The 23765-nt window shown below is 34.9% G+C and overlaps 1 protein-coding gene across 1 annotated transcript; it reads left to right on the forward strand.

The window, feature by feature from the left end:
* Positions 1-4738: 4738 nt before the first annotated feature.
* Positions 4739-21059, forward strand: mcoln1b (mucolipin TRP cation channel 1b). The gene is made up of 13 exons (XM_065278401.2): positions 4739-4910; positions 6232-6488; positions 6644-6811; positions 9971-10127; positions 11218-11299; positions 11613-11709; positions 13194-13293; positions 13382-13488; positions 16181-16330; positions 16409-16510; positions 16626-16748; positions 18378-18584; positions 20349-21059. The coding sequence occupies exons 1-13, from the start codon at positions 4883-4885 to the stop codon at positions 20478-20480; spliced, it is 1710 nt and encodes a 569-aa protein (XP_065134473.1). The 5' UTR covers positions 4739-4882; the 3' UTR covers positions 20481-21059.
* The last annotated feature ends 2706 nt before the right edge of the window (positions 21060-23765 follow it).

Below are 23765 nucleotides of genomic sequence, written 5' to 3' on the forward strand. Positions count from 1 at the left end.
GTTTTGTGCCTTGTGTGATGAAGGTGCTACTGGCGAATGTAACTCAAGTAACTAGCTCGGGAAAACTGTAATAATATTACCATTTTCAGACGGGTAATGCCTTACACTACTAGTTACTGAAAAAAGTAATTTTATTACAGTAACTAGTTACTTTGTAACTAGTTACACCCAACACTGGTTATCTTAGCCTTTAACTCAAAACATTAAACTTAGCATGATAATGTCACACAAGTAAACGTATAAGATTTGATTCATAAACATAACAGAGCTCGTTTTAAGTACATAAATGTAAACGATTAGCAATATCTGTATGCATTTGCTATAATCATTTCAAAGTACCAGGAAAACGGCAGCCATAAAAGTCAGGTCATAGTTAAAATATAAAAAACCTTCATTCAATGGGCTGGATGGACGTTGCTTGGGATAAAAGTGTTTTTCATATATTTACATGTAATTCAGGTAAATATTTTACAGATTACTGCTATTGTAAGAATTGCTGTAATATCCTGATCAAAAGGCAACACCCCCTGGGAGACACAGCGGGGCCTTCCACAGGTGCTTGAGGCAACAAGGACATTCAAAGAGATATCTTTACATCACTACCGGTTTCCTCCCAAACTCACAGCAAGGGAGCCGAGATCCCGCAACACCTCCCTCAAGAATCAGAACTCAGTGGACTCCCCACAGCATGACATTTGGTTTTCAAACACCACATCCTGAGGCAAACTGTGACTCTGCGGCCAAAAGGCCTTACCCCCTCTGCCCCTCCTTTCTCTCCTTGCTCTCTTGACATGGGACATTCTAAGGTTCACTAAATGATTATGTGAAAGTCATATCACATGCAAATAACAATTTAAAGTGTTCATGTTTCCTATCTATGCAAATGTTTTGTTGTGACTGGTACAAAGGTCTTATTCATATATATACAGTGGTGTAGTGCAGGGTATACGCAGGTATACAGAGTATACCCACCTCTTTATTTGATGGCAGGGGGTATACCCACTTCTACTGGGGGCATAAATTAAGAGTATACCCACTTCTCCAGACACCACTGTATATATATGTATATGTGTATATGTATATATATATGTAACATTTTTCTTAAACACTAAATTCAAGAAAAATTCAAGAAAAATTTGCTTAACACAGCATATTTTTTGCTTGTTTTATGCACAAAATCACTTACATTTGATACTTTTCGTCTAAAAACTACACTTATTTTCTTGGGTGGTTTTGCTCATCAAGAAAATGCATAAGAATTTTTTTATCTTTTTACTGAAAACAAGACAAAAATACTAAGTAAGGAAGTCAATTTTTTTTTTTTTTTTTTGCAGTGTATGATTGCACAGGCATTGCTTGATTTTTCAGAACATTTTAACCAAATGCTTTCAAAAAGTGGTGGGGATATGTCCCCAGTGTAAATGACACCTATGCGTATAGGTAGTAAGAGACAAAACATCTCGGGGTTTACTGATAGTCTCAAAGTTAAACTCCATTCCCTTCGCCATATCATGTTTCACTTAAGCAGGATTTTGGTCTCACTCTATCATTGTAACAGTTGTTGTCTTTCTTTTGAAAAGGGTTGGAGGCAATGTTATTACATATAGGTTCACACTAACTGAAGGATAAAGAAAAACTATTTTAATATCATTATTTATTAATACAATTAATACAATTTATAATTAGTCATACAGAGCAAACGCAACATGCATTTATTGTGTAGTTTCTGCATTCAAAAACATTTCATGAAGGTTAGCAGCTCTTTTAAGCCTGATGGGTGGAACTCCACTGTTAATAGTTGTTGGATAAATATTGGCCTTTTGTTATGTTGATTAAAGCAGATTCAACAAATGAACCACACGAAACATGGACAAGAAGAAACAGAAAGAGATTAATTTTGTCCACTCCAATGCTACAAATGGAAATAACAAGTGAACACAAAACACTGATATATTTTCATTATGTAAGATGTTATGTTATCTAATGTTCATGATTTAGATTTGGCCTGATTTATATGCTTTTTATAGAAAACTAGTGATGCTTCATAAACTTTAAAGTCGTAATGAAAAGTAAAATTTAAAAAAACTAATTTGTTTTGTTATATTGTGGTATTTTTTACAAATGATTTATCTGTGAGCATCATTCATTTTTAAAAATTCATGTGCCCTCATAATCTTTAATCAAAAATGCAAATCTCCTACCCTCTTTACTTCCGGGCAAAATGTATGGCAGGTGGGCGGGGTCCAGGAGAATATCGCTGTGATTAGCAATACGACCCAACTTCAAATGATCCAATCAGATCTCGATGGACAAATTCAAATCCAGCCCTGCCTCATTTCATTTCAGAGGCCGGTTTTACTCAGATACACCTCACCACGGGGAAAATTAGGCAATTGACACTTCCATTTCATGGCAACTTTAAATTGTTTAATCTTTTGTTTCGAATCAGTGGTACGGAACGTGTTTTAAATTGGTTAATCACATGAGTTTAGCAAATGAGCCTCAATTACTGTACATCATAACAGTTTCAAAAATGACTCTTATTTAGTATTTTTGTCTTGTTTTCAGTAAAAATATCTAAAAATTCTTGAATTAAGATGTATTTTCTTGATTAACAAAATGACCTAGAAAAATAAGTCTAGTCTTCAGACAAAAAAAATATATAAAATTTAAGTGAATTTGTGCTTAAAACAAGCAAAAAATTCTGCAAATGAATAAGACATTTTTTTCTTGAATTAAGTGTTTATGAAAAAAGTAAACTTATTTCAAAAAAAAAAAAAATTCTTATTCCATGGGCAGATTTTTTTTGTGACGTTTTAAGCACTTATTTACTTAGTTTATATTTTTTGTATAAAAACTAGACTTATTTTCCTAGGTCATTTTGTTCATCAAGAAAATACATCTCAATTTAAGAATTTTTTTTATATTTTTAACTGAAAACAAGACAAAAATACTAAGTACGTGTTTTTTGCAGTGTAGTGAGCCATCGGATTTTTGAAACAATAAAGAAAATACATCTTAATTTAAGAACTTTTAGATATTTTTACTGAAAACAAGAAAAACACAGCCAAGTTTAATAATTATTTTTTCCTAAAGACAAAAAAAAAGTGTGTAAAATGTTTGGATTGAGATCTTGTTGCCTTTACAACGTTTTTACCAGCAGGTGGCGCCACATTTAGGTGTTTCGAGCGCTTCGAAACAGTAAATCATTTTTGGAAGCAATTGTTTCAATTGATTCGAAGCTTTGAAAAGCATCGTTTCTCCCATTACTACAGAAAACATCTTTACATCTAACTTTACAGAAAACACACATAGACAAATGGAAATACTGTAGATACTGTTTATTATCTAACACACACATACGACGTTTAGCATTTTTATACTTTCAGAATACAATCAAAAATGTATAAGTTTTCCTCATAGGGCCATAAAGTTCAAGACAAAATTTTGTTTGCAGGAAAACATTTACATACATACAGTATGGAACCAGCTAACAAACCTTATCTGCTCTCCATCACCCTGCATATAAGAAAAAACATAAGCATAAATTGATTGTTCATCTATAATCATATATAATGATAAAGACACTCAATCTAAGACTCTACTTTAGGTCTGTATCAGGATCTGAAACATCTGAGCTCTCATGAGTTTAGAGAGAAGAGTACATTCAGATCCTGCAGTAATGTAGCACACGACTTGCACCCAACAATGCACAAAAACACGCAACGCTGAGTTCTAACAGTGTGCACACTTCATCCATCCCATAATATTCAAAAGTGTTATATATTCAAACATTTAAAGTTATCAACATCTCATAATAAACATCAACTATGTGTGTATAGACAAACATAGCAAACTAGTAAATAACCGTAGGATCACCGATATAGACAGACACATACCTCAAGCACTGCAGGATAAAATGGCTCTCACACGTGTGTCTGCTCACGCTGTGGCCTCGTGTCTGCTTCTACTGCTGTTTAATTGGGTGCAGTAAACCTGTTTGTGTTACATTACCGCCACCAACTGGAGAACGTTACGTTTATTTTCTGTCGTTAGTAGAACTGGCCAAGTCACGTGATTTTGGCAAACGAGGCTTCGTTACGTCATAAATGTTTCGAAACTCCTATGGTTCACCACTAGGGGAAGTTGAACACAAAGTTTACCAATGAACCAGTGCCTACTACACTCCTCAGACCCTATGAAACGTTTTACACTGAATGGACATTTATGTGACAAAAGTAATGGACTGAACATTTGCTGCAAAATAAAAAACAATAAGAAAAATTGAAGAAAAACACAGGCCTATTGGTTTAAAATAAAATGTGTAAAAATCTTTTTAAGTGTCTAAAATTATAGGAAAACAGAAAAATAACATTTAATTTCCATTCTATTAAAACATTTTCTAAAACGTCTTAACATTCCTGCTTCTCCTGGACTCCTGACTGAAAACTTTACCATTTTGCCTACTCTGTAAGACAGCTTTGAAGACAAACATGTTCATAATTAAAAGGGGAGTTAATTGTATATTAATGATTTTTAAATTAATGATAAAAACACAAGAACAAGAACACCTTTGCAATTTATAAAAACACGCAAAATATTTGTAAAATATTAGGACAGACACCGCGTTGTTATTTGTTTTCAACAGCAGATGTCGCCATCATTAGGTGTTTCGAGTGAATCCCATCACTACTGTCTGGCTGTTTTATGAGACTTTTATTTTGACAGTGAGTCAGTGGTGGGCGTGGCTTACGTTTGCGGTTGTTTTTGTCATGCATACTACAGACAGCGATGAGATTCATCTACATGTTTGTTTGTTTTTTCAAATCAATCAATCACAATTCATGTTTTGATCAACATCTGTTTGTTTATTCGTCGTAAAATGGACAGTCTTTCAGGGCAAAACTCAGGTTTGACATGCTTTTATTCTGCCTCTGGTCTGTTTATCTTGTTGAAATAATCTGTCGGCTGTTTTTTAAAAACAATCTGTCTGTCTCTTATCTATAGCCTAATTGTCATGTTTGAAGCCAAATAGACACTAAATTATAGAGGGTTTCAGCAGAAACAACATAAACAAACGGCTTCTGTGGAAACAAAGTAATTTTACAGTAGTTTATTTCAAATGGGAAATGACAAGTAAATTACCTTCGTTAATATCTAAAACGTATCAACTATTTACACTGAGCTAATGTTACTGTGTGAAATAAATGTAATTTGAACACAGACCTTGAATTCTTGCCTGGTTGGTCTAGAGATCACTAAATTAATACAGAACGGAAGTTCACTTCGGTTCAGGCGCAGTTTTTGCGGTTTCAGCAGTAACAACATAAACAAACGGCTTTCATGGAACAAACATAACTTCCGGTAAACTCCGCTAAGAATCAATAAGTCATTTTAGAGTAGTTTATTTCTGTTAACAAGCAAACTTAGGTAATGTTACTGTGTAAAATATGTACTATATAATGACTACAGTCAGCTGCCAAACCTCCCATCAAATAGCGGTAATCCATGATCACTGTCTTTAATTATCTTTAGGAAACCAAAACATTTGTTATTTTCGACGAGGTATTTGTTCAAGAGTTCAGATTAGCAACTAGTCACACCATTAAACAAACAGAGACCGGAAGTTAAGTTCTGCTCAGACACGTAATTGCGTCATCCGCACATGTGTTCGATAAAACCGTTTATAGGTCGTTTCTCAATCGGAAGGCCTCTGGAGGTCACATTTGACTGACTTATTTATCAATATTAACAATTATAAAGTTGACTATTATTCTTAGTTAATCGTAAATTGTTGTAAAATGCTTATGACTTGTGAATGTAATGCTCAGTTAACTGAAATAAACCTGGCCTGCGACCTCGGCAGGCTGCAGCCTTTGGATTCAGTAACGGTCATAGTCGACACATTTTAACATCAAACCTGTAAAATAAAATTTATGGTGGTATTAACAAGGTATTCAATAATACACAGCAAATATCATAGTAATACTGCCAAAAATGTACCATGGTAATTTACATTTCCTCTAAAACACTAAAGGCACTGTTATTGTAAAATGGCGTGCAGAAACTTTCAGTTCATTTTTGTTGATAATGTTGAACATTTTTACCATAATAGTAACAATAACTGTAGTTTATATTGCAATAAAGCAAACATTTGACCTTTTTAACATTGAAAAAGCTTCAGTTGTCGTGAAGTTTTAAAAATAAAATCCTCTGATGTTTGCTTCGCAGAGAAGGACAGACTTCTGACCTCTGTCACAGACTATGAGTCCAATGACCTCAACGGCAGGTGTCACGGCAACCTTCAAACCCTGGATGTGTCTTCATCAGGGTCACTTCAGCAGCGTGAGGAGGAGGAAGAGGAGGAGGCGCTGAGGAGGAAGCTGAAATATTTCTTCATGAGTCCATGTGATAAATATCACGCTAAAGGCCGCAAACCCTTCAAACTCGTCCTTCAGCTGCTAAAGATCATCATAGTTACAGTACAGGTGAAGTGGAGTTTACTAACACGCTACACATCCATCTTTTCTTATTGATCCTAGGAATAAGTAACATGTTTTTACCACATGCTTTTGTTGTGTTAGTGCATCAATTAATTCAATGTACTCTATAATATTATTTCTGTTATCTCTCTCTCTCTCAGCTGGTAATGTTTGGTCTCAGTAATCATATGGTGGTCGCTTTTAAGGAAGAAAACACAGACTCCTTCAAACATCTGTTCCTGAGAGACTATAAGGATGATTCTGAGGAACCAATCTGTATCCACACACAGAAAGATGTTTATGAAAACATTGAATACGCTATAGATCAGGTATCAGTCACTTGTCACTAAAGATGCACGATGTTAATACGATATTATAATGTTTAATTATGTAAATTCTATTTAAATGAAAATTAAATATAATTCAAAACTTTTTATAACCAACATACATGTTTTACATATTTAAATTGAAAAGAAAGCATCACTATCTCTCTCTCTCTCAATAGCTACATTTCCATTACACAAGTTAATTGTATGTTAATGATCTGATGATTCAGATCATTAACACGTTGATATAACATCACGTTGATATGGAGCCCCTAAGGGGACATGGAGCAAAATTAAATACATTTAGTTGTGCGTGCGCACATAAAACTAAACTTTTACAAAAAATTCTGCACATGAAGGTATGGCGTGAGCACATGTAAGTTTCACATTGTAGTTTCCTTTGTAGTTGTGCGAAATACACCTTTTTCGAATTGCTTAAATTGCAAGCGTAAAAACTTTTTTTTTAGATATTTGGCCATATTTTCAATTCGCAATGTCAGTTTGGAGCTTCTGTCGTGCTCCTGTCTCTCTCCTATCGGCATTGAACTAAAACTTTGATGTTAGAAGTATTTAGTTATTGCAAACTATTGCTATATATGCACATTTTTGTGATATTTTGTTATTTGGTTGCATGTTGATTGTAAGTGTTTATTACAGTTCATAATAATGTTATTCTGTTGTATTGAAGACATGGTTATATTTATGGGTACAGACTAGAGTTGTCATGTCTTTGTTTCAATACTCTTGCTCAAACACTGGATGTTTTACATTAGGACATCAGAGGAGTGATGAAAGAGTTTTTATCTAACTGACTTTTAGCGTACTTTAGCAGCACAACCATTCAGATTCTTCATTTAATTCATTTTTTTAATTCAATTTTATTTATTTATATAGAGCTTTGAACACAATTGCTCATCGTACCAAAGCAGCTTCACGTGAAATAGAAACAAAGAAAGCAGAGAAGGAAAAAGAACAACAAAGCATTCCACTCATATACTGTAGTCTAAGATGGAGTATTTGAAGCTACATGGAGTAATTTAATTTTAAGTAATGTAATAAATAGTACTCCATTCCATGCTATATTATGAATATGGTCTAGGATGGAGTACATGTAGGTATGCATTAATGTTAGTAGAAGAAAAGTGCAGCATATAATACTCCAATTTCCAACTAAGTACTAGTATTAGTATGTTTACTAGAGAATTCTTAGGTTAAGATATTATCACAGAAAAATCAAAGAACAACAGAAGTAACAAAATCACTACGGTTAAGAATGAAACCATATTAACTCTTTCACCGCCAGCGTTTTTTTAAAAAGTTGCCAGCCAGCGCCAGCGTTTTTCATGATTTTCACCAAAGTTTAATGCCTTCCAGAAAATGTTTTTCTTTAAATATATAAACATACAATAAACCAAATGAAAGAACAGACCCTCTGCTTTCAAACAAAAAAAACAGTTTCATCCTACCTTCAGTGGTTCTTTTGTAATCAGCTTTTGAATATGGGAAGGTTACTTCAAAAACACCACATTTTGAGCAAAAAGCAGAGATAATTCCATTTTTTGTGATGGACTTTTCATAGAGATCCCATTCAGAGCGATCTTTAAAACAGACACGGACATGCAGCCGCTTGCCATAGGGCAATACTTCCGGGTTTAAAAAAGTTGCAGAAGGGCGCCACCTGGTGGATAATAGCGGTATTGCGGAAAGACAGAAAATCTTGTCATTGGCAGGGAAGCGTTTTCTCTTGATTGACGAGAAATCTCATCAATGGAAGCGAAAGATTTAATAAGTGCAAATTTACTGTATTTAGCAGTTTTAAACAGCAATTTTATTGTAATGTATAAACGAAAGTTGTAAGTTAAACTATCATCAGCATTCTCCCAAAAAACGATGTTTCAGTCGCAAAAACGATGTTTCAGTCGCATATCATCGGTTAATGGAAACGCCGTTATTTACCAATAGTTTTTGTTGACATTTAGAAAATAACGCTAAAGTTTTGCGCAAATCTGTAATGGAAACACAGCTAGTGTCACTGATTGCAGCTATTTCACAGATTCTGGATGTACTCAGAATTTTCTTTTTAATGTGTATTTTAAATGCATTATATTCAAATATATATTTAAGAAAATTTGTATATACATTTTATATTTATATATAATTTATATCATATATATAATTATAAATACTTAATATTTAAATTGATTTATTTCTTAAAATTATGCATGCATGCGTGTGTATTTATATATACATTATTATTATACACAGTCACGTACAAATATGATGTAAACAAAAACTTTTATTCTGCAAACGATTAGTCACGATAAATCATTAAACAGCCCTATATGGGTGCAATATTCAAATAACGACAGCTTTATCTACCACATCTTTTAATGTATGATTATTAGTATGATAAGATTGTCAGAAAATGAATGTTTCATGAATCACACGTGATTTTGGCACATAGATCTGCACTTGTTTCTACAAGTGGCCATGGCATGAAAATCTGACTTTTTCCATGTTTAAGTGCTGTGATTGGGTCCCCAGTGCTTCTATCAACCTAGAAAATGTAAAAAAAAGATCAACCCAGTAACTAAGTTATGATCAGTGTTTAAATTTTATCAGCTCATTTGCATTTTAAAGGACACACCCAAAATGGCACATTTTTGCTCACACCTAAAGTGGCAATTTTAACATGCTATGATAAATTATTTATATGGTATTTTGAGCTAAAACTTCACATATGTGCTCTGGGGACACCAAAGATTTATTTGACATCTTAAAAAAGTCTTGTGACATGGCCCCTTTAAGATATATGGTTATATGTTCTGTTATATGCTGAATGTTTTTTTTACTGCATACTAAACAAATAGTGTGAGAAATCTAAAATAGTATTCTCTCTCTCTCTCTCTCTCTCTCTCTCTCTCTCTCTCTCTCTCTCTCTCTCTCTCTCTCTCTCTCTCTCTCTCTCTCTCTCTCTCTCTCTCTCTCTCTCTCTCTCTCTCTCTCTCTCTCTCTCTCTCTCTCTCTCTCTCTCTCTCTCTCTCTCTCTCTCTCTCTCTTTCTCTCTCTCTCTATCTCTCTCTCTCTCTCTCTCTCTCTCTCTCTCTCTCTCTCTCTCTCTCTCTCTCTCTTTCTCTCTCTCTCTATCTCTCTCTCTCTCAGTATCTGGCTCTATCACAGACATCAGTGGGCAAGTACGCATATGTTTCAGGTGTGGGTTTAAATGGAAGCGCCCTCTCTCTGTGTCAGCGGTACTACAGGAAGGGTAGCATTGATCCAGTCAATGACACGTTTGACATTGACCCTCGTGTTATGACAGGTGAGCTTAAATTCAATCCTGTTATTGATAGCATAAAAATCAGGAGATCAGTGCAATGCATTCAGGGATGCACGATGCCTTAGGACGCACTTATATTATCCAAACCATGCCCAAAGCCCCCCAAAGACTGGTGCATTTCATCAGTGTACCGTGCCTGAGGGCAGTTTGTTTAATCACACTCTAAATGCATAGAATGACATTTTATTTGAATGGTAATAGTAATTACATTGGACAAACCAGATGTATTGTTTGAGTGTTTAAGCACAAGTGCTAATTTGCAACACTTGTCCATAGCGACTTAAAAAAAAATTATAATAATAAGACAATTAAAATATCGAAAAAAGAAGACCAAGATGGAAAACCCTGGCCCGCTTTGATAGGCATGTGAGAGGGCTGTGTGTCATTTAATCTCACACTATTTAAAATAAAAGCCCAAACTTAACATTATGATGGGGTCCAGTTTTACGAGAGTAATTTACTTCCTGTTTTCTTTAAAAAAAAAAAAAAAAAACAAGAGTAGGAAGGGGGACAATCACGCTTGTGCACAGTTCAGTTGGGTTAGGTATATTATGAGTGCGCCTATACACTCTAAAAACAAACGGTGCTATATAGCACCAAAAGTGGTTCTTTGCTCGTAATCATAGAAGAACCATTTTTAGTGCCATATAGCACCGGTGAAGCACCAGTGAAGCACCTGTGTAGAACCATATAGTGCTATGTAGAACCAAATGTGGTGCTATAGTGGTGCTATATGGCCCCTATATGGTTCTACACAGGTGCTTCACTGGTGCTTCACCGGTGCTATATGGCACTAAAAATGGTTCTTCTATGGTTACGATCCAAAGCAACAGTTTTGGTGCTATATAGCACCGTTTGTTTTTTTAGAGTGTAGATGTGTGTGTGTGTGTCTGAAACAATCTTTGCATTATGAGTGCAGAATTGATTCCTGCCTCTATTTGTTTGATAAAAGACCTATGTTTGACGTACTACACCGTGACACAAACTAATCATCTGTTTTAATCATCACACTCATAAACAATAAGTGTGCATGTGTTTGAATTGTGATTCAGTGAGTTTCTCGTGTGTTTAGATTGTATTGGACTGAATCCACTCCTGGATGTCTCACCTTCACTACAAAACAACTACAAGAACTTCACCCTCAAATTTCAAAAGTAAGACACACACACACACACACACACACACACACACACACACAGGTTGTCTAAATGAGGATGTATCTGTGTCTAATTTTGTAATCAAAGTAAAGTTTAGTAATACACACACACACACACTACAAACTGTTTTCAAACTCAAGTTACTCAAGTTCCTTTATTAATTTATTTATGAATTTGGCAGACATTTAATCAGTATGTGTGCTCCCTGGGTTCGAACCCACAACCTTTTGAGCTGCTGATGCAAAGCTCTACCACAGGAAAACTGTATAGACATTTATCAACATGCATCTCTCTTTTTCTATTTCTCCAGGTTAATTAATGTTACGATACAGTTTCAGCTGAAGGCAATAAATATTCAGACGATTATCAACAATGAGATTCCTGACTGTTACACCTTCTCCATCACAGTATGAACACAATTTCATTTGACTTAAAATAGTTTAATTGTCTGAGAAGCTCTTAAATTCTTCTGTATATTTAATGTATAATGGGTTAGCTGAACAGATGTGTGTTAATATGAAGATCTTAGATGCAAATGCCGCTAAACAGAAAAAATGAGATAATGATATTGAATCATGTTTTGGCACGTATCGTATTAATCAAATACCTTCGCTTCAAATGTGTTTAATCCTGGCCTCGCGGCAAAACTTTATTTAGAAATATTGTTTTTTATACAAATCCGCTAAACACCACGTCAAAGTCTTTTTAAGTGCACGAAAGATTAATGAGATCAGTGACTACGTGCAGAACGACTGTGGATCGTCACATTTAAACTTGTGTCCTCTTGTAAGTACTTCAACCTGTATGTGGCAGTCACATGGACCACAGCGCCACTTAATGTGTGCTTCATTTTCTTCAATTTTACATTTATTATTTGCAACGTTTCTAGTTAAATCTTCAATGATTTGTAGGTTTTTACTATGTTTTGTTCAAAGTGGATTTTTTAGAAGTGGAAGTTTTTGGCCCAAAAAACTTTATTAGAGGGTCTTGTAGCAAGGATAGCTTAATTTAATAATTAATTAAATTATAATGACATGACAAAAGTGACATTTGTGAAAAAAAATGCATTTCAATTACTAACTTAGACTAAGAAAGTGCTTGAATCTATTTTATGCAAGAAGTTTTCTGGAAAAAAATCCATATTATTCCCTGTGTAGTGTAGGATAATATCATAAAAATTCTAGACTTTTTAAGCACATGTGCTAAACTGTTCTCTTTAAATGCTTATATCTTCTGTATGTGAATGTTGATTCATACCAAAATGCCTATTTGCATAGTTGTGTTTGACACATGAAAACGTCTCGGGTTACGTATGTAACTGTTGTTCCCTGAGAAGGGAACGAGACGCTGCGTCTCCCTTGCCATACTTCCTGCGTCCCTGTAACGCCGTCTTTGGCAATATTTCAGATAGCGATATACTTCCTGTCTCCCGCGTCACCCTGTCTTTGTCGTTAAGCCTCATCATTGGTTGAATTTGATATACACATTCAGACGCACTTACCCCTGGAGGCGTCCCCAAAGTGTCACCACAGTGACGCAGCGCGAGTTCCCTCAAAAGTGAACTGTAACAATGTATCTTAAAAGATAACACAATGTAACCTTGCTCTCACTTGAAATGTGTCCCCACATTTAGTCCTTGAATTTGAGGGTATTGGACCTGGAAAGTCCTTGAAAGGTCCTTGAATCTGAAGTTAACTAAGGTGTGGGAACCCTGTTTATGACAATACATGTCAGACGCACTTAGAGGGTTTTGCATCTGAACTCTTCATAATCTTGAAATTTCAATTTATAGTTTTTTGTAACCGATTTTAAAAATGAAATAATTATATATGTATATGCCTTATATAGCATCTTTTCAGACACATAATGCTTTGTGTGTCTGTTTGTTCAGATTCTGTTTGATAATAAAGCTCACAGCGGTAAAATAAAGCTGAGTTTGCAGAATCAAGCGTCCATTAAGGAGTGTCGAGACCCTAATGTGTCCGGACACGGTGAGACCACATAAAACATTCATATATTGACTTTTTCTCTTGTGTAATCTTCCTCATTCCTGTCTCTGTCTCGCGTGTCTCTGTTTAGCGGACAGCTATGCTCGTGTAGCGTTTGATCTGTTTGTGGCTGTGATCTGTGGTCTTTCTCTGGTGTTGTGTGGACGCTCCATCATCAGAGGAATCATCCTGCAAAATGTAAGAGAGAGCAGTTCACCCCCTAAAATCTACTCATTACTCTTGTTTCAGACCCATATGACTTTATTTAGGGAGACACAAAAAAATATGTTTTCACATAGTTTTGATAAATCCAACATATGGCTAAATATAGATTTTTTTTGTGTTTTTGAGATTGTGTTTAAGCTGACTTTGTATTCAAATATGTATCTAACCAGCATAGAGAAACGACAACAGTAGCTGCGTTTCCATTCCAAATATGCGCAAAACTTGAGTGTTATTTTCAAAATGTCGACAAAAGACTATTGCGTAATTACGGAACCCCAGAAGCGCAACAAAAACATGAAGAATTTTTTTTTCAGGTTCTTCCTTCCTAAGACTTTTTTTTCTCTTTCAAATTGAAAAAAATTGGCGCTACAAAAAAATTTATTTTTCAATTTTTTTCACTTTCAAAAAATTTCACTTCAAAAAAATTTGTCTCATTCACATTTTTTTCTGTTTCAAAAGTTTTTAAACATTTTTATCTCAGACGGAGCGGTTTGGGCCATTGTCTTTGTCAAATGGGTCAGGTATTCTGTTAATTATTGAATTATCAAACACTATGGGTCAAGCAGGTGCAGGACTCTTCTTGAGGGAGACTAAGATCAAACTCTTTCTTATCAGTGTTATTTTGCTTTTTAGAAATTAAAGTTAAACATTCATTATCATCAAAACTTGAACCCAATGGCCTCAGTCTGTTAAAAACAAATAAAATACTGAATTTCAAACAAAGTGTTTATCGACGAAAGTTTTGTGAATTGTCCATACATGCACACTTTCAATGCACGAGCACAATAATAGATTATAGATAAAAAAGTTGATACAAACCTTGTTTCTACCGAGCCCCTAAGGTGACATTGGAGTAAAAAAAATCTAAAGTTTAGTTTCATGTGCTCACGTAAGACTCTCATGTGCTCACGCAAAACCTTCATGTGCAGAATTTTTTTTTAAAGATTATTTTTGCGGTCTCACGTGAAACTATCGCGCGCTTTCACGTGCGCACGTGCACACGCGATAGTTTCAGGTGAGAACTTGATAGTTTCACGTGCTCGCGCGATAGCTCCACGTGAGCACGAGAAACTAAACTTAAAAAAAATTTTGCACATGAAGGTTTCGCATAAGCACATGAAAGTTTTACGTGAGCACATGAAGCTAAACTTTATTTAATTTTTGCTCCATGTCCCCTTAGGGGCTCCGTAAGTAAATACAATATTTTTTCCTTGCTGAAAACTGCTCCATTCTGGGTCGATTTAAAACTCCAGTGTCAGGATTTCTCTGTTACACAAAACAAATGAGAACGAATGACCCAACAAAATAACTACAGCGGTTATAAATGACAACCATTGCCATATCAAGCATATGTAACCTCCATTAAATAATCACATCTATCACAGAGAGAGCGTTTAAAGCAAACAAATTAATTCCTGTGGTGACACCTGGGGGCCAAAGTTGGTATTGCATGCTAATTTTTAGCTAGCAATAATTTTTTCTTTGTGTGGCCTTTAGAAGAGAAGAGAAAAGAAAAATGGAAAGAGAAAAAAATTTGAAAAAGAAAAAAAATTTAAAGAGAAAAAATTTGAAAGAGAAAAAAAGGTTTTTTGAAAGAGAAAAAAATGGAAGAGAAAAAAGTTTCTTTTGAAAGTAAAAAAAATTGAAAGAGAAAAAAAGTTTTTTTGAAAGTGAAAAAAAATGAAAAAGGAAAAAAGTTTTTTGAAAGTGGAAAAAAGTTTATTTTGAAAGGAAAAAAAGAAAAAGAAAAAAAGGTTATTTGAAGCGGGAAAAAAAAGGTTTTTTGAAACAAAAAACATTGAAAGGGGAAAAAGTTTTTTTGAAAGTGAAAAAAAATTAGAAGTGAAATTTTTTTTTGAAAATAAAAAAATTGACAGGAGAAAAAAAGTTTTTTTTTGAAAGCAAAAAAATTTTAAAGGGAAAAAAGTTTTTTTGAATGTAAAAAAAAATGAAAGGGAAAAAATTGAAAAAGAAAAAAATCTTAGTCTCAGGAATGAAGACTTTGAGCAATTTTTTTTCTTCATGTTTTTATTATGTTGTGCTTGAGGGCTTCCATTAATCGATGATATGTGACTGAGCATAGTTTTTCCTCTGGTGATAAGTCATACCAAACATCCCGTCTACTGATTGGTTGGTAGGTTTACTGATATCACATCCATCGCACTAGGCATTATTTTTAACCAATGGAGACGTAAGAGTATTACCCAAACATTAATGCCAAGAAAAGCCCCTTACACTTAGGATCGGCAATGTATAGGTGTTTCTTGGATGTAATAGTACATTATTTTAAATCAAAAGAGATGTAAGAGTGTTATCCAAACATTATTGGCAAGAAAAGCCTCTTATACTTGGGAACAGGCATATATTGAGGTGTTTCTGGCAGGTTTTAGTCATCTTCAAAAATAATTATGTGACTTACTTAATCAGACCTGAAATTGTGAATAAATTGTTTTCCAGTGCTGTTTTGCAAAATACACCTCCTCTAAATTGCCTGAGAAACTACCTCATGATAGTTTTTGCGAGTTTTTGCGGAATTGACGTGTTTCTATTGGCTGTATTTTTAATTCGCAATGTCAATTTGCACAATTTAAAGGGTAATGGAAACAGAGCCACTGTTTTACTAAAGCACATTAAGTTATGATGATGATGATGTGTTTGTGTACAGGAGTTTGTGCAGTATTTCAGACGCTCTCTGGATCGTTCAGTGTGTTGGGGAGATCGTCTGGAGTTTATTAACGGCTGGTATCTGCTCCTCATCATCAGCGATGTTCTCACCATCATCGCCTCCTTCATTAAAATCGCCATAGAGACCAAGGTCCAACATTTCCCTTTGAACACTTATCTGACTTTAAGAAACGTCGATAGCTGATTGGCTGTTCTGTTTGTTTATTAGAATCTGGCGTCTTACGATGTCTGCAGTATTTTAATGGGAACCTCCACGCTGCTGGTGTGGGTGGGTGTGATACGATACTTCAGCTTCTTTCAGAAATATAATGTAAGTTTAACACTTTATTTTGTCACTTTAGTGTTTTATATCAATTGTTTTTAAATCTCATTTTTTGGTTGAAATGAACACCTGATCTAAATCTTGACCTCATGTTTGTTCTCAGATTCTTATTGTGACTCTGCGAGCTGCGTTTCCAAATGTGATTCGATTCTGCTGCTGTGCTGCTGCTATTTACATGGGCTACTGCTTCTGCGGCTGGATCGTCCTGGGACCTTACCACAATAAAGTATGTCATCATTTAAAGGGGACATATCATGAAAATTTTGACTTTTTTCAGTGCTATAATTGGATCCCCATTGCTTTTATCAATCTGAAAAATGTGATAAAGATCAACCCAGTAACTTAGTTTTGGTAATTCATTCTCTGTAAGCATGTGAAAAAATAGCTAATTGAAATTTGGCTCCCCTTGTGATGTCAGAAGAGGATCTGATTATAATAATACCGCCCCTTAATCTGCACTATCCAACCACAGCACTGCCATTTAGTACAGAGAGAGAGAGAGAGAGAGAGAGAGAGAGAGAGAGAGAGAATAATTGACAGCATAATTAAGTTTCAATTTCAACAAACCACCATTATGGTGATCAGTGTTTGCATTATCAGCTCATTTGCATTTTAAAGGACACACACAAAAACTGCACATTTTCCTCACACGACAAGTGTCAATTTTAACATCTTATAATAAATTATCTCTGGGGTATTTTGAGCAAAAACTTCACATATGTACTCTGGGGACACCAAAGATTTATTTGACATATCATGTGTGAGTTATTGTATCTGCTGTGCAAACGTTTCTGTGTCATTTTCTGTGAGCTGTGGGGGGGGGCTGTTATATAGTAAATGCTTCAAGGGTTCGTATTAAGGGAAGATGACAAACAACCTAAACTGATTAGTGGTTATGATGTGTATTCTCATACGGCTAAAAATATATTTTCAAATATAATTGTAAAAATATTTCAAAATAAACAAAAAACGGCCAAGAAATATATGTACTAAAATATATTTTGAAATATGTTTACAAAAATGAATTTTTCACCGATATAATTTTTGTAAAATTGTTGTAAAATATATTTTGTAAACGTAACTGGTCTAAAAGATTTTTCATCTTTAATTGCAAAAAATATACTTACAATTTTATATTTTATACTTAAACTTTATACATTTTATACAAACATTTATATTTTGGCCAGGAATAATATATTTTTTGCCGTATGGGTTAAAATTAAATTGTTGCTGTTTCCCCTGAAATACATTTTGAAATAACATATGTATTTAAAATAGTAATATATTATGTTAATATATAAATGTATTTTAAAATGCAAAAATATATTTAACTACGTTTTACTTTCTACAAAATTTATTTAGCATACATTTAAAACTTTCTTTAAATATAAGTAGTGTATGGTTAAGAAATGAGTCAAAATGTTACATTCAATATTAATTCATTATTATTTAATGTTTGAAGGACCACTGTGTAGATTTTAAGCAGCATCTTAAGGTGAGATTGTGAATTGCAACTACCAGCTCAGTCCACAGCTCACCCCTTCCATTTTGAAACGCGTTGAGAAGTTATGGTAGTCGCCACATTTCAAACATGTCATCGTCAAAGACAACGTAAGGAAAAATCACGCTCTGTTGAGTTTAGGGCCACTATAGAAACATGACAGCGACTTTCATGTAAGGGGACCTGTAGTTTATGTAGATAAAAACGCCTCATTGTAAGATAATTAAAACAATACAGTTCATAATGTAAGGTCTTTATACACCACTGATAATATAGTTATGTAGATTCTAAAATGTATCGCATTTCACACAAGAAACATCTTAACCTTGATCTCTCTCTCTCTTTCTCTGTCAGTTTCGCTCTCTCTCTACAGTGTCCGAGTGTTTGTTTTCTCTAATAAACGGCGATGACATGTTTGCGACATTCTCTGAGGTGGAGCAGAGTGGGGCGCTGGTGTGGGTCTTCAGTCAGGTGTATCTCTACACCTTCATCTCGCTCTTCATCTACATGGTTCTGTCGCTCTTCATCGCTGTCATCACTGGAGCCTACGAAACCATCACAGTAAATACAGAGACACCATCACAGACCATTGACCTCATACACACTGCAAATTTTCAGGAGTGATAACCGCATTTAAATGTTCGTTCCGTGTCTCTACGGAACAAGATTGACTCTCGAAACACTAAAGATAGACACATAGGATCATTTGTGAGGCTGTTTCACAGAGCGCTGCCTTGCAATGTTGCCAGGTCCTCATCTTTTTTTACTTACAAACTGTTGTGGTTCTTAACCGTTTATGGCTTTTAGCTCATGAAGTGATCTAGTTTTGGGGGTTATTAAAGTGTGAAGGTGCTGGTGACTATATTTTGATCTTTGAGGTAAAGCATTTGGATTTCGGTTAATTATTAGGTTTTTCTTGTTCACTGTATTTTTCGTGCAAGGGCTGGCAACACAAGTTCTTGCCTTTGTCATTATCTGCACGGTGCATACTCCCCCCCCATTTTTTCCATTTATTTTTTCAAAAGAGAGACCTGTCATGACCATGATGCACATTTAAATACTTCTTCAACAACTAGTTGTTCAGTTCGGTTATGTACACACCATGCAGAGTTTTTGTTAATGCGGTTGTCACCATAGGTATGTATAATAAAGGCTAGATGTGTTACGGCGGAGTCTCTAATGTCATCACCTGGCGGCCATCTTACCACAGGCAGCTCGCTCACTCGCAGCATTGAGTTTAATGGTGCAGGTACGTTTAAATGACCATAACTTGCTAAATTTTCTACCAATTTTCAAATGGTTTGTGTTCTTACAAATGTAATTAACATGGCTATAATTCTGGATGCTTTAACATGTTTCATGAATTTTTTTTATATAAGTCTGCAGTGTCATAGGTACACCTTTGAAGTTTATAACAAACCAAATCGTTTGAAAATCGGTAGAAAATTGAGCAAGTTATGGTCATGTAAAAGTACCTGCACCATTAAACTCAATGCTATGAGTGAGCGAGCTGCCTGTGGTAAGATGGCCGCCAAATGCGGATGTTCCACTCAATTGGCCAGCAGCGCGGTCGAGACATCTAGCCTTTATACATATTTATGGTTGTCACTGCCTACATTTTACAGGAGTTCATTAGGTAGTAATATGCGGTTATCAGTCTTATAAATTACTAAAGTGTGTGTGTACAGAGCAGGATTAAGAACTAAAAGGTAAAGTCACAACCAACTTTAAAGGTGACATAGAATGATTGAATGGGGTATTTATGGCGCAAAATTTTTCAACTCGGGCGTCAGCCGCTAATTCGTGTCAAACACAAAATGCACAAAAAGCACCATTCGTGCGTACTGCGCCAGGCACTCAATTTGCGTCATTCGCACGAACTAGACACGCAAATGAGACGGAAAAACGTCTTCCGCGCTGCGCCAAACCCCTCACCCGCTCCGCGAGACCTCCAGACGCGCGTCAACGCTTCCCATTGGAGGCGAGAGGCCGGATGTATGCAAATTATTTTGAAGGGGAAGGAAGGTGAGATGCATTTTACGGCCATTTTCTGGTGGACATTTTTAAAGGAGGATTTTCTATGAAACGGAGATGTTCTGAATATTTAGCACATTTCGTATGTTGGTGAATGCGTGTAGATTAGCGTTATTTAACTAAGACGACGTAAAAACTTTTTTTCATTCTTTGTCACCTTTAAATGCAGTGTGTAAGAGGCCATACAGTACTCACATTTTTCAACGCATAGTAAATATCCTTCAGCCATTGAAAACACACATTAGTCATATGTATGTATAGTACTCATTGTGTTTGTGTGTCTGTGTTCAGCAACAATCCCAGGATCCTCCTCAGGTGTCTGAAGTGCACCGCTTCATCGCTGAATGTACAGACACACCAACATCTGGAAACTTTCACAGTCCTGAGACGTCAACATGTTCAATCTTCTGCTGCTTTAACTAATGTGTGTCTTAAAAGGAAAGAGACGATTTATTTTGCCTGAAGATTTCTTCAGCTGAGATGATGAAGCTCTCGGCATGCAAAGCTTTTAAGGTAAATAATAAGAAACAGTTTTTCTGTAAATGCTGAACCGAAGTGCTCCCTCTTCACACACACAATATGATCGCATATACATTCACCCCAAAATCACACGTTAAGATTTGTTTAATTTGCACTAAAGAAATGAAGCCTGTTTTAAGACCATTAACATCCACTGAGACGGGTTTTCAATCTTAAATTCTCATTACTGTAAAACATCTAGGATTTGGTTATTTTGTAGTTCACCTTATCCTCAAAACACATTTAAAGTTATGTAGTAAAGTGTTATTATATGATGTTTACTGTATTATAGATAAACAATTACTGTAATATTGCAGTAAAATGTAAGGACAGTGTAAGGATCATTAGTCTGTGTCAGTTCTGTTACTGTTAAGCTCTGTTGGCAAGGTCGAGTAACAGTGTTGACAGTCCAGTAACAGAACTGACACACATGTAGCCTGTAACACCAAATTATTTAAAATAATTACAAATATTACCATTTGACACCAAACGTACCTTCAATTATACTCATGTTGTGCCATCATGAATATATTTTCATAATGTAAAAGATGGCGATGGTCTCGTGATGGGCTTCAGGTCTCTGTTTATTGATTGTGAGTTGTGAGATTGATTTAGATTTGATTCATGTGTGTTTGTAATGTAGACGTCTGTTTATTATTCAGTTATGAGCACAGCTGAACGTACAGATGTTTGTTTTGTTTTGTTTAAATGTATATTAACCTTTTGTTTACTGATGAATTTGCACGTTAGGTATTTCTGATTACGTGTAGGTGAAGAGTCAGATAGATGATAAATGCCAAATTCTGTGTGTGTGTGTGTGTGTAAGAAAGCATAGCCTTCAGCTTTATTATAATATTAATATTAATGAGAGGGGAGGAGTCGGGCGTTTCTATCTTCAGGGCTGTACACAGATGAGTTCACCAGAGATTTCCTGCAGACAGACCAAAGGAGTCTTTGTGTTTTTTCTCAACATTTCTCATCATATAGACACGGTTGATGTTGTTTATTATAGCGTGTCATTGATGTATGATCTGTTTTAGTAATCATAAATGATGATTTTACAAACATAAGGGACCGGACACCAGCTAAACACAAAGGTGAATGAAACATAAGCTGAGCGTGTCATACGATTCAGATTATTATTGTATTGTTTTCTTTCATTATTCTGATTCGTCATCGTACAGTTTTATATTGATTATATTAGCACTATTATAATTTCAACACATGTATTCCTCTTTCACTCGGTGTACAGTAGTGTGAAAAACAAGCAGGATCTCATTACATCATCTCTTTATGTTATTATGATGGATCTTTTTAAACCAGCTTATTGTAAATGATAATTTTTTTCTTGTTTTTATTTTATATATTATTTTTTTGTATTATTATTATTATTTTCTTTTATATATTATGATTTGATTTTAAGAAACCACACTATAAATATAAAGTATTATTATTATTATTAAAGGGAATTTATCTCATTTGCTGTAATTTTGACCTACCCAGAATGCATTTGTATTCTTGTTTTATGATTATGGTCACATACTTTTAATTTATTCACAGATTTAGTCATATTTAAATGACATGAAGTGATTTAATGTGAGCTCTTGTAGATGTTCTGTCTGATTGACTTTAGGAGTCAAGTGTTTGATTTAAAGTTTTTTTTAACAAAAGGGAATTTTTATGTTATGTTTATTTTTATGGTATCTGTTATTTAAGTACATATCTGTAAAAGATTAATGATAATTTAGACAGCTGTTGTAATGCACAGATCTGATGATCTCTCTCTGTTGGCATCATAAAAACAAACACATTTTAACAATAATCATTTAAATCTCAGATCTTTGCAAATAAAATATCTGTAAATCACAAGTTTTAGTTTTGTTGATTGTCATGAACAGATCATTTAAAAGATGATTTTGTTTGCAGATTTGTACCTATAAGCATTGACCGTCCAGATATCATGAAAACTCATGCAGCAAATGGTTTCCTCAAAAATTCTGCACTCTTGGAAAGGATGTTTTAAATTTTTACACATCTTTTTATGTTAAGCTGTATGTAATTTTAACACATTTTGTGTTGATTTTGTGTTAAAATGTTAAAAGTAACACAAAATGTGTTGTTTCAATTATAACACAGAGATGGGTGGATTCTGGGACAACGCATTTAGTGTGTAATCTCAGAATCAACACTAATGTGATGTTTTTAACACATCTGTTCTAAGAGTGTGCTGTTATTTAGTGTCCATGTTGTTTTAAAGAATGTTTTCTGTATAAAACACTAGAGGAAACGAGGTGTTTAACAGATGCTGAAGTTTGAAGGAGATTTGAGACTTCAGAGAAGATCTGTGAGTAATGATGCTCATTTTGCCCCCTTATTGTCTACAACACTTTTATTTAAGGCACCAAAGTAATGCGATGCAAATTTGTTATAAAAATACCCAAACAATAGAAAATATCTTCGTTGTTAAAGGTGCCATAGAATGTAAAACTGTAACTGAGTTGTGTACATGGTAATGGCATATCTTGAGCCTCAAACACAATTGTTTCCTTCTCTTATGTAAACCTCGTAAATGCAAAAGAAAACCGAACACCAACTTTGCCGTTACAGTCCAGATGAACGACCCCAACATTAAATTAAGTACAATGTTGTTACAATGCTAAAAATAAAGTTGTGAATGCTGAATGCTAGTTAATGCTATATGCTAGTCTTTAGGCTGAAGTTCTACTATTGACCTTACAGTTACGTTCATCTTCGTCTGATACAGACTCAAACATAAGATCTGTTTACACACGCACAAAGAGCTACTGAAGGAGCTGCTCTGAGAAACAACCAATCAGAGCAGAGCACTGGCCTATAGTGGTGTGTTAAGGGCTCATTATAGTTCTGCGTAGGTCCTACGGTGTAGTCGCGACAATGTAGGTTCCGCGTCGGTTTTCATTTATACTTTTACGCCGACGTCCAAATACACGCGCAGACAGCTGGTCGGCAGTATCCACGCGTGTAACCACAGTAGCAAGTGTGACCGTCAAAGAAGATGAAGCTTGGCAAGTTAACCAACAAACAAAGAAGAAACAGCAACTTGTGTATGATTTGAGAAGCCCAGCAATGATGGAAGTAAATAAACAGCGAGTTTGAGTTAAATCACTCTTCAACTTGGCTATAAATATTTGTTTTCACCTTTGCAAATGG

This window comes from Paramisgurnus dabryanus, chromosome 3, assembly GCF_030506205.2.
Source record: "Paramisgurnus dabryanus chromosome 3, PD_genome_1.1, whole genome shotgun sequence".
In the NCBI taxonomy this organism is placed as follows: domain Eukaryota; kingdom Metazoa; phylum Chordata; class Actinopteri; order Cypriniformes; family Cobitidae; genus Paramisgurnus; species Paramisgurnus dabryanus.

Coding starts and splice junctions, on each gene's coding strand:
- mcoln1b (XM_065278401.2), top strand. CDS start 4,883: ATGGACAGTCTTTCAGGGCAAAACTCAG. Junction 10,128..11,217: donor TGACCCTCGTGTTATGACAG/GTGAGCTTAAAT, acceptor TCGTGTGTTTAG/ATTGTATTGGACTGAATCCA. Junction 13,489..16,180: donor GAGGAATCATCCTGCAAAAT/GTAAGAGAGAGC, acceptor GTTTGTGTACAG/GAGTTTGTGCAGTATTTCAG.